We start from the raw sequence: 12,504 nt of genomic DNA, 5'->3' as shown, positions 1-12,504 counted from the left end.
GTACAGGTGACCCGTTTCATATAGCAAGCCTCTGAGTGCGACCCCCCCTTATAAATTAAAAACACTTTTATATATTTAACACCATTATAAATGCTGGCTGCAAAGCAGGGTTTGGGGTGGAGGCTGACAGCTCGCGACCCCCCATGTAATAACCTTGTGACCCCCTGAGGGGTCCCAACCCCCAGTTTGAGAACCCCTGTGCTACTAGCCAAAGTCCACATTTAAGAACACTGAAATGATTCACAGAACACTATCATCTGGACTTGGTAGAAATGCACTATAAAACCAGAGCTAAAATATTGATCTTGCCCTAAGCCCTTTATTGCATGACATTTATGTTCAGGAAACTTTCTAAATATGGAGTACATTCCTCAGGCTATTTTAACACCATGTGTACAGCAGGGACTGGGTGGTTTGGAAGATTAGAAGATGCATCAGAAAAAAGTCCCAAAAGATTGGAGGATAAAACCACATACGCCACACAATATAAAGGCAGTATTAAGAATCAGGCTGATGAGTAAATAAGATGATATTGTCTGCAAACTAGAGGTTAACAGCCGTAAAACCACACATTAAGTGTGTTGGTCAAATTCTATAATGATACACTCTACTTTCGCAAACATTCAAGACTGCAGCATCCAGTCACTAACTTTACAAGCTACGTGTGTTATGTATGTTTCAGAAATACATTCACATGACAAAAACTCAAGATACAAATTTAACCCCCTGCATACACGTACGAAATAAGTTTAAAATGTCTCCACTGTGGAGAAATTCGAATCCTTTATATATTGTTTGATACTAGGCCCAAGAGTCCCTATATTTAAAACTAACCTTTGATTTTTAAGTTTCTCCTGGGGGAATTCTGCACCACTATGCAAAGCAGAATTTGCGCAAAATTCCATGTTCCCCCTGCAGAATTGGGGCTGCAGAGCTGCTGGCCGCCACTAGGGGCCACTAGACTCTGCAGAGCCCAGCTCACAGTGAGCAGAGTGCCCAGCCCACCAGGGATGGAGGTTCCTCACTCTCTGGCTGCCCAGCTTGAGGATGGGAGAGGGCACAAGGGACCCAGCTCTGGCAAAGGGTGAGGAAGGGCAGGACCGCACAGCACCACATCCCCCAAAGGGACAGTAAAGAAGCTGGGCGGAGGCAGCTGGCTCTGGGTGTCCAGGCTGGGGACTGCCTTGCAGCTGGGCTCCTGGGGGGGAAGGGGAGGGTGTGGGTGCCCGGGCTCTGGGGGTGCCCATGGCTGGGCTCTGGGAGGAGAGGGGTGCGGGTGTCTGGGTTCTGGGGGTGTCCCAGTGCTGGCCTCTGGGGGGAGGGGGCTGCAGATGTCTGGGTCGAGGGGGTGCCATGACAATGGGCTCTGAGGGGAAGGGAGTGCAGGAGTCTGGGTTATGGGGGCCCCATGCAGCCCCCTCCTGCATCCCCCAACTGGAACTGGGTTGTTGTAGGGGTTTCTTTAACTCTTTAATCTTTTGTTGTTGTTCTTGTCTGTATTGTTGACACACTTGCTGACCAGTATTTTGAAATAAATTACCAAAATAATTGAAATAGGAGTAATTATATTGTGTTATTTTGGCAAATAAAATATGCAGAAGTTTGCAGAATTTTTAGGCACAGAATTCCCCAGGAGTATTAAATCCACTCACTGCAGGACTTGAGTTCCATTTCTATCTGGAGACATGAGGACTATCTAAAGGTCCTCTCTACAATACAAAATGGAATGCGCTTTCCCATGTTGGGGTACAATCATATTGTAAATGGTCTCCTTTCACGGGAGTACTTTGTAGAGAAGACAGGCCCTTAGTAGTATTTCTCCCTAAACATAATAATGCACTAGTGTTTCATCAGTGGCACCTGCAGCGCTACCGGAGCCCTGACCTGAATCACATAATGTATGACAGTCTCAGAGCATTGGGAAAGCCCTAACATGCATGAGCATAGATCCTATTCCTGGGAAAATAAAGCAAGATGCTGGAAAATGTTGGATTGCTAGAATATCATGAGTCGAAACCCCTGCACCATGCCCTCTCCTCTGCCAGCTCACTCACAGTGAACTGACCATCCTCCTTGGTAGTTAAGGGGAAATAAAAAGGTGAAATAAGCATGCAAGTAGGAAGCCACCCAGGACAGAGACAATTCTGACAGTTTAGCTACTTATAGGTCAGATACCATAATACTTGAAGTCACTTTGTCACTTCATGTTATGTCAAATCTAGCAATGTAAAACTGATTCTCACACACATATTGTATGTCAGAGTTCCCATGATATTAGAGTCAATGAATGTTCAGATACAGACTATTAATGCTCCCTTTCCTGAACATCTGTTACACTTCCCTGTTACATCCGTTACACTTCCCTGTCCCCATCCACTTCCCTGTCCCCATCCACTTCCCTGTCCCCATCCACTTCTGCCTGGAAACACTACCTCCCAAGGTCCAGCAAAGAACAGTGGTAGCAGTGGCAACAACCATGAATGGATTTAACATCAAGGGATAATGTTAACAATGAGGGGCTGTATGAGTGAACTACAATACAATATAAAGGAACTGGAATTCAGCTGCTCTATGTGCTGTGTGAGGACAGTACTGCTGTCTCAAGTAAATGAAATCTTGTGTAGAAGCATTTTTCTATAGGCACAAACTATACATAGTGTTCAAAAATATCTTTAAGAGTACAGACTGCAGCACTGGTATTTCAGGAGTAAAGTTGCCAGGCAGTAGTAAAGTGGCAGTTTGTACGGCAGTATTGGAGAATGTTCCTGGGGCAGCATGCTCCAACCTGTGAAAATCCCATTTTACCTATAACAGCTGACACAGAAAACTTATATTTAGATGTAAATAAAGATACATGAACTCCTGACAGAATGTATACTCGATTCATCCCAGCAGTTCTGACCAGATCCACTATCACAGCACCAGACTGCAAAAAAATTCAAATTAATGGAACAGTCAGGGCAATTTATGCCCCAAAATTAGGTTCTGTGAAATCAAGATTTTACACAAACTAGCATGAACAGAAACATTTCCATCAGGTTTTTGACATTTATTTTGTCTGCAATGGAAGCTGTTCATTTTTTTAAAAGGAAATAACATTCTCCTACAATATTTCCAACCCAAATGTTGAAAGATCCTGAAAGTGAGAGTGTGACTAGAAGCTGATTAGTCTATTATTTTCATTGTCTGAGATGAAGTTCAAAAAATAGTGAAGCATCAATAGTTACAGTCAATGTTTGAAACAGAACAGAGAGGAAAATGAAGGACCATCATATCCAATATGGAAAGCTGTATAAATGGTATGTGTCTTTTTATCAGAAGTAGGCTCTGCTGGAACTGGTCTGGAAGACCAGACTCTGTGTAATATGGCTCTCTATGAGCTGAGGGGTGAAAACATTATCTACATAGCTGGCTACTCACCTTAGAGTCTCAGCTACACAGACACTACTGGTGGTGAGTGTTAATGCCACCATTTTTGGATGACAGTCAAATACTGTTACTATGTCACACACACTACAATTGTTGCGATGGCTGAATCATGGTATTGTTTACTGATGTAAATAGAGCAACCTGAGCTGAACAGACCAACCAGATTTGAGCCTGAAAACTCACTGCTGATACTAGAACAGCTGGCCTGATTTAACCAACCAGAAGCTAAGAAAGAGTCCTCAGAAAAATCTAATCACAGACAAAAGGGAGGAGGGTGTCCTAAAGCACTAGGTGGGATTACACTATTGTCCAGAGTCCCAATCAGAACTGCAGCCTATTGTGCTAGCCACCGTGTAAACACAAGGTAGGAGACCACAGTCCCTGTCTTGAAAAGCTTAGGACTGGTCTATGCACAGTTTTTACTTCTGGTGTAACTATTTCTGTCAGGGATGCAATTTTGTACAGAAACAGTTATATCAATACAGCACCAGCACAGTGGGGTTCTGGTCCATGACTAGGGCTCTTGGGGCTACAGTAATACAAGTAACAACAACAACAACAACATGGATGCAATTATACTGGTATAAAGGTGCTTTATCCCACTCCCCTTCCTGCCTAGGAATAAGTTATACCAACAGAAGTACCTTTACATTGGTATAACTACGTCCACACTTGGGGGATTGTACCAGTCCAACTATATCAGTACAGTTAAAGCGGTGCAACTTGTGTGTGTAAGGCTACATCCTCACTATGTAGGGGGTCGATTTAAGATACGCAAATTCAGCTACGCGAATAGCGTAGCTGAATTCGACGTATCGGAGCCGACTTACCCCGCTGTGAGGACGGCGGCAAATCGACCTCCACGGCTCCCCCGTCGACGGCACTTACTCCTACCTACCCTGGTGGAGTACAAGCGTCGATTCGGGGATCGAATGTCGCGTCCCGACGAGACGCAATAATTCAATCCCCGAGAGATCGATTTCTACCCACCGATTCCGGTGGGTAGTGTAGATGTAGCCTAAACAAGGCCTTAGAGTCTGAATTTCACAGGACAGATATAAAACAATCAAAAGTTGCCAATGTTCAAAAGGTAAAGGATAATATAAAAAGCATCGAATTATGAACTAAACTACTTTCAGTAGGAAAACCAGTTGCTGCAGATGTTTCAGAAGCTGAGAAATCCCTTTGCTTGCATGTCTGTAGAGGTTTTTTGTAGTTAATGCAAAGTCGGCATAGAAGTACACTGGCTATTTAAATGAAAAGATTCCTTTCAGTACTAGGCAACAGTGCATATAAGAGGTCAATGGGATTTAACTTCTTTGCAAATTGGCACTGCCTCTACTACCACTGAAACCCCTGAGCATTAGCTTCTGAAAAAACCCTATGGGTAATTGGCTAGGGGAAAATGGAACAAATTAGGGCCTCTGAATTTATCCTAACTATGTAAGATAGTCAACGGGGGAGAATGAAGGCTATTAAGTCACCTTGCCTGTGGCTATCACATGTAATTTATTAGCTTCTCATGTACATGGAAACTGCATGGTTTCTGGTGTTTTATCTGGCACAGAACAACAGTGATGTGTTCCATCATTTCACCTTCATTGCTGTACAAGGATGTTTTAATTAGTTCCGTCTGCCACCTTTCAATAGCAGTAGAGGGGAACATCAATGAATCCGCTGGAACATGAATAGGCAATGAGAGCTTTGGATTCAGTCTGATTAGCCACTGGATGCCATTCCTACTGCCAGGTAATAAAACACAAATACATTTCTCGGGCTATGAATCAAGAGCTCCTTTAAAACAAATTTCAGAAATGAATCAGGTTTTACACTGACCTCTGCTTTACAAAACCACCATTAGCACAGCTGCATTTAAGATGCTGTGAGATTCTCTGTAAGCCCTCATTTTTAGCAGTTTATAACAACTGTAAAAACTCATTTTGCCACTTTGTATACAGATTCTCAGCTCAGAAGCAAATGTTACACATTAAAGAGATGATACACAGGGCAAGTTATCTCTTCCTCTCAGTCTTTAGGGGCTTTCCTAACTTCCATATACAAAGATGATCCAATACCATTGGAAATAGCATGAGATGCACCTACTAATGCAATAGACATAGAAGTCATTCGTGTACTGGTGGAAGTATCAACTGCAACTCAAAGCTTTTAAATGCAAAACTGAAGCCCCAAGGAAATCTATAGCATAGCCACAGGCCCACAGCTTGAATCCATAGCACCGGAGCAAATGTCTTCTTTCACTCATGCAATAGATTGTGACAACTCAAGCTGGTGCTGATAAATTACAGGCCTATTATAAATGGGGCATGTTTTTGCAAATAAAGCTGTGGGCCTAGATGAGACAGATTTGTGCCGTGTTCTTGATCAAAAGTAAACTTTCCATATTCTCTCTACTTGCCAGGAGGAGGTGAACAAGAGCCAGTGAGAGCTCCTGCAGGCACCTGTGGAATTACACCAAAAGATATTTTTGGATTCACTGAAATTCAGTCTCACTTTGTTAGAGAACACAAAATGATTGCCCACACCCAGAAAATAAATTTAGCCATTGTTTCCAGTTTCAATTTTTTAGTTGACTAAGTCACAATCCAGCTGCCTCGCATTCCACTGGACTTCAGCTGTCTTTTTCCCCCACCCACTCCTTTCTTATAACCATTATGAGCATCTCAATCTTGCTCCTGTGAGCCCGCAGGCTACATTTTTTAACAGTGTGGTTTTGAAGCCAGGCTGTTTTCAACACCCATCAAGCTTACACCCAACATCTTTTAAAAATGTGAAACACTCTTTGTACCAAGCTCTCTGGGAAGTGTCAAGTCATGATCTTTGCCTTGTATCTCTACATCCTGACTCTACACACAACTAGGCAAGACTTTTTAACACAAACTTAATTTTCAGTAAAATGTCTGTATGATGACAACATGGGAATGGAATTCAATGAAGATTGCAGGAGATGCTGAAAGTGTGAGTCCTGAAAGATACCAACTGATCAGCCTTCCTGACGATGAACTGAGTCCATACAAGGATGCAGGCAGTGGAGAGAGTTTAATCTCCAGTTTCCAGGTCAAGACATTTCACCAGAAGATTATTACTTTGTTTGAAAGGCACTAATCTGGAAAAGGGGCATTATGTCAGTCAAATGCAGAACTTCTAATTAACTTGAAAGTCTTCCTTCATATCTAAGAACTTGGTACAGTGGTGGAAACAGAGAGAGACATCTGCCCAGTAAATCTGCCTAAATACAATTCAGTCCAATGTGGAAGGGACTGTGGAAGACTATATTGATATGAAAATAAGGAGTCAACATGGGATAATTTCCAGATTGAGCAAATGATGAAGAGGTGATGAAAGGTAGAAGAGTCCTTGATAGTTATGAATTTACTTTTCAAATGATCTAACAGGCAAAAACTAATGTACTGAGAAATTTCATCTCAATACTCCACCATTCAAATATGCACAATTCAACACGGCATAAGTCAACGTGAAAGACTCTGGCTGAACAATAAAGTTCCCATCAGGATGTATAAATTCTTGCCAGTTGCATTGTGTTGTGTCTTTTTATTTAACTATTTCCCATAAGAAAAGTTATCTTGGGATTTCCTGTAGAAGTTTATGCTGACAGCTTAAAAAGTAGGAGATTTTACAACTTTACTGAACTACTTAAACATATAAGAAAGAGCTGAAGACAATGATGTTTGATGCCTTTGTCTGCTGTGAAAAAAATACCTGCAGTCGGCCACTGAGCTGAGCTAAAATTTTCATGCCCACCAGATAACACAATCGCCACAAAGCAACTTGTACCTATACCCCAACAACCTGCTTCTGAAAAGACAAATGTATAGAGATGTTAAAGAGCTTCCTAAACAATGTTAAGGTTAAGAATGTAAGTATGCATGGAAGATAACAGTAACCTGGCATAAAGTTTCATTCAAACTACTGAAATCCATGTTTTCTAATAGAGAGACTATCAAATGGACCCTGTTCACAGGGGAATTTTTGATTTCTAGGCCAAGGTTTGATTGCATTTTATTGCTCTCTCTTTTCCCATAGATTTGAAGGATGCAGGATAATTCAGCTCCCTGGAGTCTGTGATCCACCAGATAAGTAAGTTCGTGAATTCATACCTGGTAATAAACAAATCAAGCAAAGTCTGCAGCTTTCTCTGCTCTTTCACAGCAACCCCATTCTGGATTTTTAGCTCAAAACTGCAATACTGACTAGATCAATGGGGTGAAGTGGCACAGATCTGGAATGGTGGTGTTATATCTGGGATACTGGAAACAGACTTCATACAAACAAAAACTAAGGCAACCCTGAGAATTACTGTAACTATTCACTGAAAGTCAAGGTTAAAAGTTGCAAACACAGAACTGGAGAAAGGAAGAGAAGATAATCTAATATGTATTTCCTACCTGAAATGGAGAACATAGAGGATTTGCTTTAAGGAAGTATTGAAGAGTCACCTGACTTGAGCCTAAGGGATGTGGAAAATCTAATGCCAATAAATTGAATGTATCATCATGCGCCGCATTGCCACATGGAACCCCATGTCGCCAAAGCACTGCTCTGAACTGCTCTATAGTGACCCTGTTTCATTCACTAGTGGTACTGACAGACTCCAAAGGGAGCCTTGTCCACTCTTCCTTGGCCAACAGGATGGCAGCTATTATCTATTATTGTGTCTTACTAGTTTTTATTAAATGCTATAGCTTAACGGTTTCTGGGATAGATAATATCCTCTTATATCAGACAGAAGCAGGACCCCCACACATACTGCAAAAGGTAAGATATGCTCTCTTTTTTTCATCCAGACTGGACATATGTTCTCTCCCTCCCACTCAGTATGGATAGTTAGAAAGTCATTCAAAGCCTAAGCCAGCTTTGAAGATATCCAGTATCACTCCTTATCACTGGCAACTTCATATTTAATTTGCAACATAAATGGATCTACCGTATATTGGCACTCTCATAAGAATGTCTACAGTGAAAGATGTATACAAAGTGCAGCCTTTAGCCCCATGGCACCTGCTATATGGTTCTGTATTTCAGTGCATCTTTGATCTGCTATTGTACACTTTGCAATAGGATAGGGATAAAATTTCTCTCCAATGTCACAGACTATGTTTATTAGGTGACACTACTGATTAAACTTATGCTGATTATAATACGTACCCTCCTCACCCTCAATACCATGAGTATATATTACTGAAGTGGCTGGCCCCTAAGTCTCCTGGTTTGACTTAGAAGTGGATTTTCTATCAAAGATTCTTTCCTTTGAGAAATAGAACTACAAACAGTTGAAGGACAATTTCACAGAGTTATGGTTTCCCTTACAGAGCAAACTGCCACAACAATATGTGTCTGCTACAGACAATCTCCTGAACGTTTCTGCACAAAGGCTTCACCCACTGCATCCTCACGATTGTACATTTTACACTATTTGCACAGGGACAGGATCCTGCAAGATGCTCCAAGCTCTTCAATGGAGTCTCAGCACACTGAAAAGTCAGGCTCATAGCTTGCCTGGCATCTGCATTTTATACAATATGGATGGCCTCTGTTTATTGTTTATAGAGCAGCACTGCACTCGCCCCTCTCTGCAGACTGATTCATCTTCCTTCTTTGTACTTCTCTTTACTTTTGTTGCTGTTGGGTTATATTAACTATTCTGACAGTGTTATTTACTGCACATGAGTAAATAAAATGGGATAACTTGCTTATACAACTGCAGTTACTGCCTATGTTACTATCTATATGTATGAAGATCACAATCAAAATTCACCACTGCAGGTGCCAATTCCTTTGGAGCTGACCACACATCTATGCATGCTAACGCTTTCAAATCTTACCTAGTTTATCTGGGATGAACAACAATGATATACTAATAAACATTTTAAAAGTATATGCGGGATCCCAGAGTGTAGCATTTTGCTGTGATGCTATGGGAGAAATCCTAGGGAAATCATGCATGGATTAACATATGGTATTTCTGGAATCACACTTGTCCTATGATGCGATGCACACTAGTTAGACAGTAACTTAGTGCTGAGGCATGTCTCCAACCCTATGTACTGTACTTAAAAGATGGCTAGCAGGCAATTACATTCACTTATTCCTTGGGGCCGCTCCAGAACCATATCACAGGAAAATGCATTCTGATGCAAGACAGCTCAGAAGCCAGAACAAAATTAATCTGAATGATCAAAAACCAAAATCACTGCCACCAACATTAGCACCTTTGCTAAAAAGATACTACCTAACCAAAAGCTACTGAACGTGAATACTATACTCCTCACACTCCCCTACTGTACCTTCACCACAGGAAACTGTCTAGCTATTCCTTAAAAGGAAAAAGACAACTCTGATTTTTCTTGCTAATTAAATACCGCATAATTAAACTAAATAAATTCACTGTTTAATTTGCAATACACTAATTGAATCTTTAAATATACCACTTACGCTACATGGAAAAGCAGGGGGCATTCAGCCATCTCAAGTGATAACTGAGAACCTGACATGATTTCCAGGAGTACGGCGACAATATGATTCATGTGTAAGTATTTTTCAATTATGTATCCAGGTTTAGAACAGGAAGAGCATCTTGCTAACTGCTCGTTGTACTGCAGTCACCCCAGCCTGACTCCAGAGCTTTGCAAGGAGGATAGGAAAAAGTGAGCAAGTTCTCTCTGAAATATGCCTACAGACTCATCTTTTCTCATCTGATTACCAACAACAGAAAAGTTTAGTAACTTACAATTAATCATCATGTGCAGGCCACAAACTTCACAGTGCCACAGGTTTACAGACTGTTAAATTCAAATGACTGTCAAGGTGCTGGGGTGTGCAAAACAACACAGAGAGAGAGAGAAATAGATAAGAAGATATTTATGAAATAGTCCTGACGTTCTCACCAGTAAGTGTGTGTGTGTGTGAGTATAGTATTCAGGTTCAGTAGCCTTTTCTGGGACAGCCCTATACCAACAGTACAGAAAAGAGATCTAGAGAGAGAGAGAAGGTAAATATCTTGCCAGGAGGGTGCTTTCAAATGCACAAGTCACTCGGACTGATCCAATACACAAAGGTAATAGAAGCAAGACGCAAACCAGGGCAGCTAACCCAGGAAACCGCCGAGGGAGGGAAGTAGCGTTGGGACAACATCTCAATCCCCTGAGAACGGAAGGCAGCGGGCAGGCAGGGCTAAGCGCACCGAGATCCGACTCCTGACAGGAGACTTCCCACCGCCAGCTCTTCCCCCTGCCGACATGCGCTGCGAATACACAGCCCGCAGAAACACGAGCCCCAGCCCCAGCGGACCACACCGCACTGCCACCCCCGACCCCTCGGATGGGGGGTCCCCAGCCCAGGCACCTCCCCTCCCTCTCTCTATCCCTTCCCCTCAGTCACTCAACGGCTCGCATCCCCCCATGTGTCCTGCTCCCCGCGGGCTCCACATCCCCCGCTGCCCCCCAGGGCCCGTCTCCCCTCACGGGAGAGTCCCCCCAGCCTCGGACACCCGGCCCGGCCTCCATCCCTTCCCGGCAGGCCCCGGGCCGCCTCAGGCGGGCTCTGCGCCCCCGAGCCCGGCCGGCGATGGGGAGCAGCAGCGTCCGGGCCCGGTGGAAGCAGCCCGGCTGGCCTCAGGGTAGGGGGAGCAGCGCCCGGCCTCCCCCGCCGCGGCCCCGGCCTTTCCTGCGCGCCCGCCCGCTCACCTGCTTTCTCGATCTTGCCGGACATGTCGGGGCCGCGCCGGGGGCCGGGGCCGGGCTCCGCGCTCCGACCCCAGGGCTCAGGCCCAGCCCAGCAGGAGCGAGCGGCCGGGGCGTCCTGCTCCGACCCGCCGCCTCCTGCTGCTGCCGGCCGGGCTGGATCCGGCAGAGACACTGCGGCGGCGGCCTGTAGGCTCCGCGGCGGCGGCGGCGCAGCCACCCCCCGCCCTCCGCCGGGCCGGGAAGAGACGGCCAGGCAGCCGCTCACACAGCGCGCCCTGCCGCCCGCCCGGGGCACGGCAGCGCCGGGGAGGGGCCACTAGCCTGGGGAGAGCCCCTAACACCGGGGGGCACTAACCTGGGGTGAGCCTCTGACACCTGGGGGCACTAACCTGGGGTGAGCCTCTGACACCCAGGGAGACCCCCTGACACCTGGGGGCACTAACCAAGGGTGAGCCCCTGACACCTGGGGGCACTAACCTGGGGTGAGCCCCTGACACCTAGGGAGAGAGCCCTGGTACCCAGGGGCACTAACTCACGGAAAGCCCCTGAGACCCAAGGACAGACCACCTGACAGCTGCTGGGGGGGGGAGGGGGGAGGCACTAAGCCAGGGTGAGCCCCTTACACCCTGGCGATAGACCCCCAATACCCCAGGGACATTAGCCTGGGGAAAGCCCCTGACACCCAGCGGGCACGAACCCTTGAACCCACGGAGAGCACCCCTAACACCCAGAGAGAGTACCCCTGACACCAGGGGGATGCTAACCTGGGGAGAGCCCCCCCCCCATCTGGGCACAGTGGGCATTAACCTCAGGAGCGACCTTTTGAGAACCAGGCAATAACTGCAGCAAGAGGCCCTCTGACATCCAGAGGCCACTAACCTCAGGGAGAGACCCCTTGAGAACCAGGCCTGGGGGGGGGGGGGCGGAATTACCGCTGGGGAGAGACCCCTTGACAGCCAGGCACTAACCCCAGGGAGAAACCCCCTGACAATGGGTTAGGGAGGGATTAAACCTAGTAGAGACCCCCAAACACAGTTGTATGCAGTATTGCCAGTCTCAATCATTCAAAAATCCTGAGGCCAGCCCTCAAAATTCATGAGATTTTAAACAAACGTTGGGTTCTTTTTAGTTACCTCCTGGTTTCTGAGCCTTTAGGATGCACACGCTTCACGTTTTCCAGCTTTTCTCTCCAACCATGAGGGCTAGGTCGATTTACACCCACTAAGGGGCTGGGCAGTGACATCTAGGATATTCTGAAAAGTGAGATGTAATTTATTTAAAAAGAAACAGCCATGGCCCCATACATAGTGCCTTATACATAATAAATGGGGGGATGGGGTGCTCTTTACATTCC

At 45.2% G+C, this 12,504-nt stretch overlaps 1 protein-coding gene across 1 annotated transcript in view; it reads right to left on the bottom strand.

Moving 5' to 3' along the window:
* RAPGEF1 (Rap guanine nucleotide exchange factor 1) overlaps positions 1-11,175 on the bottom strand; it is a 121,622-nt gene extending 110,447 nt beyond the window's left edge. The window contains exon 1 of the mRNA XM_065418981.1: positions 11,151-11,175. Coding sequence (XP_065275053.1) covers positions 11,151-11,175 — 25 coding nt within the window. The remainder of the gene's footprint in view (positions 1-11,150) is intronic.
* Between the last annotated feature and the right edge of the window lie 1,329 nt (positions 11,176-12,504).

This window comes from Emys orbicularis, chromosome 18, assembly GCF_028017835.1.
Source record: "Emys orbicularis isolate rEmyOrb1 chromosome 18, rEmyOrb1.hap1, whole genome shotgun sequence".
Classification (NCBI taxonomy): domain Eukaryota; kingdom Metazoa; phylum Chordata; order Testudines; family Emydidae; genus Emys; species Emys orbicularis.
This window is presented reverse-complemented; position numbering and strand designations above follow the sequence as displayed.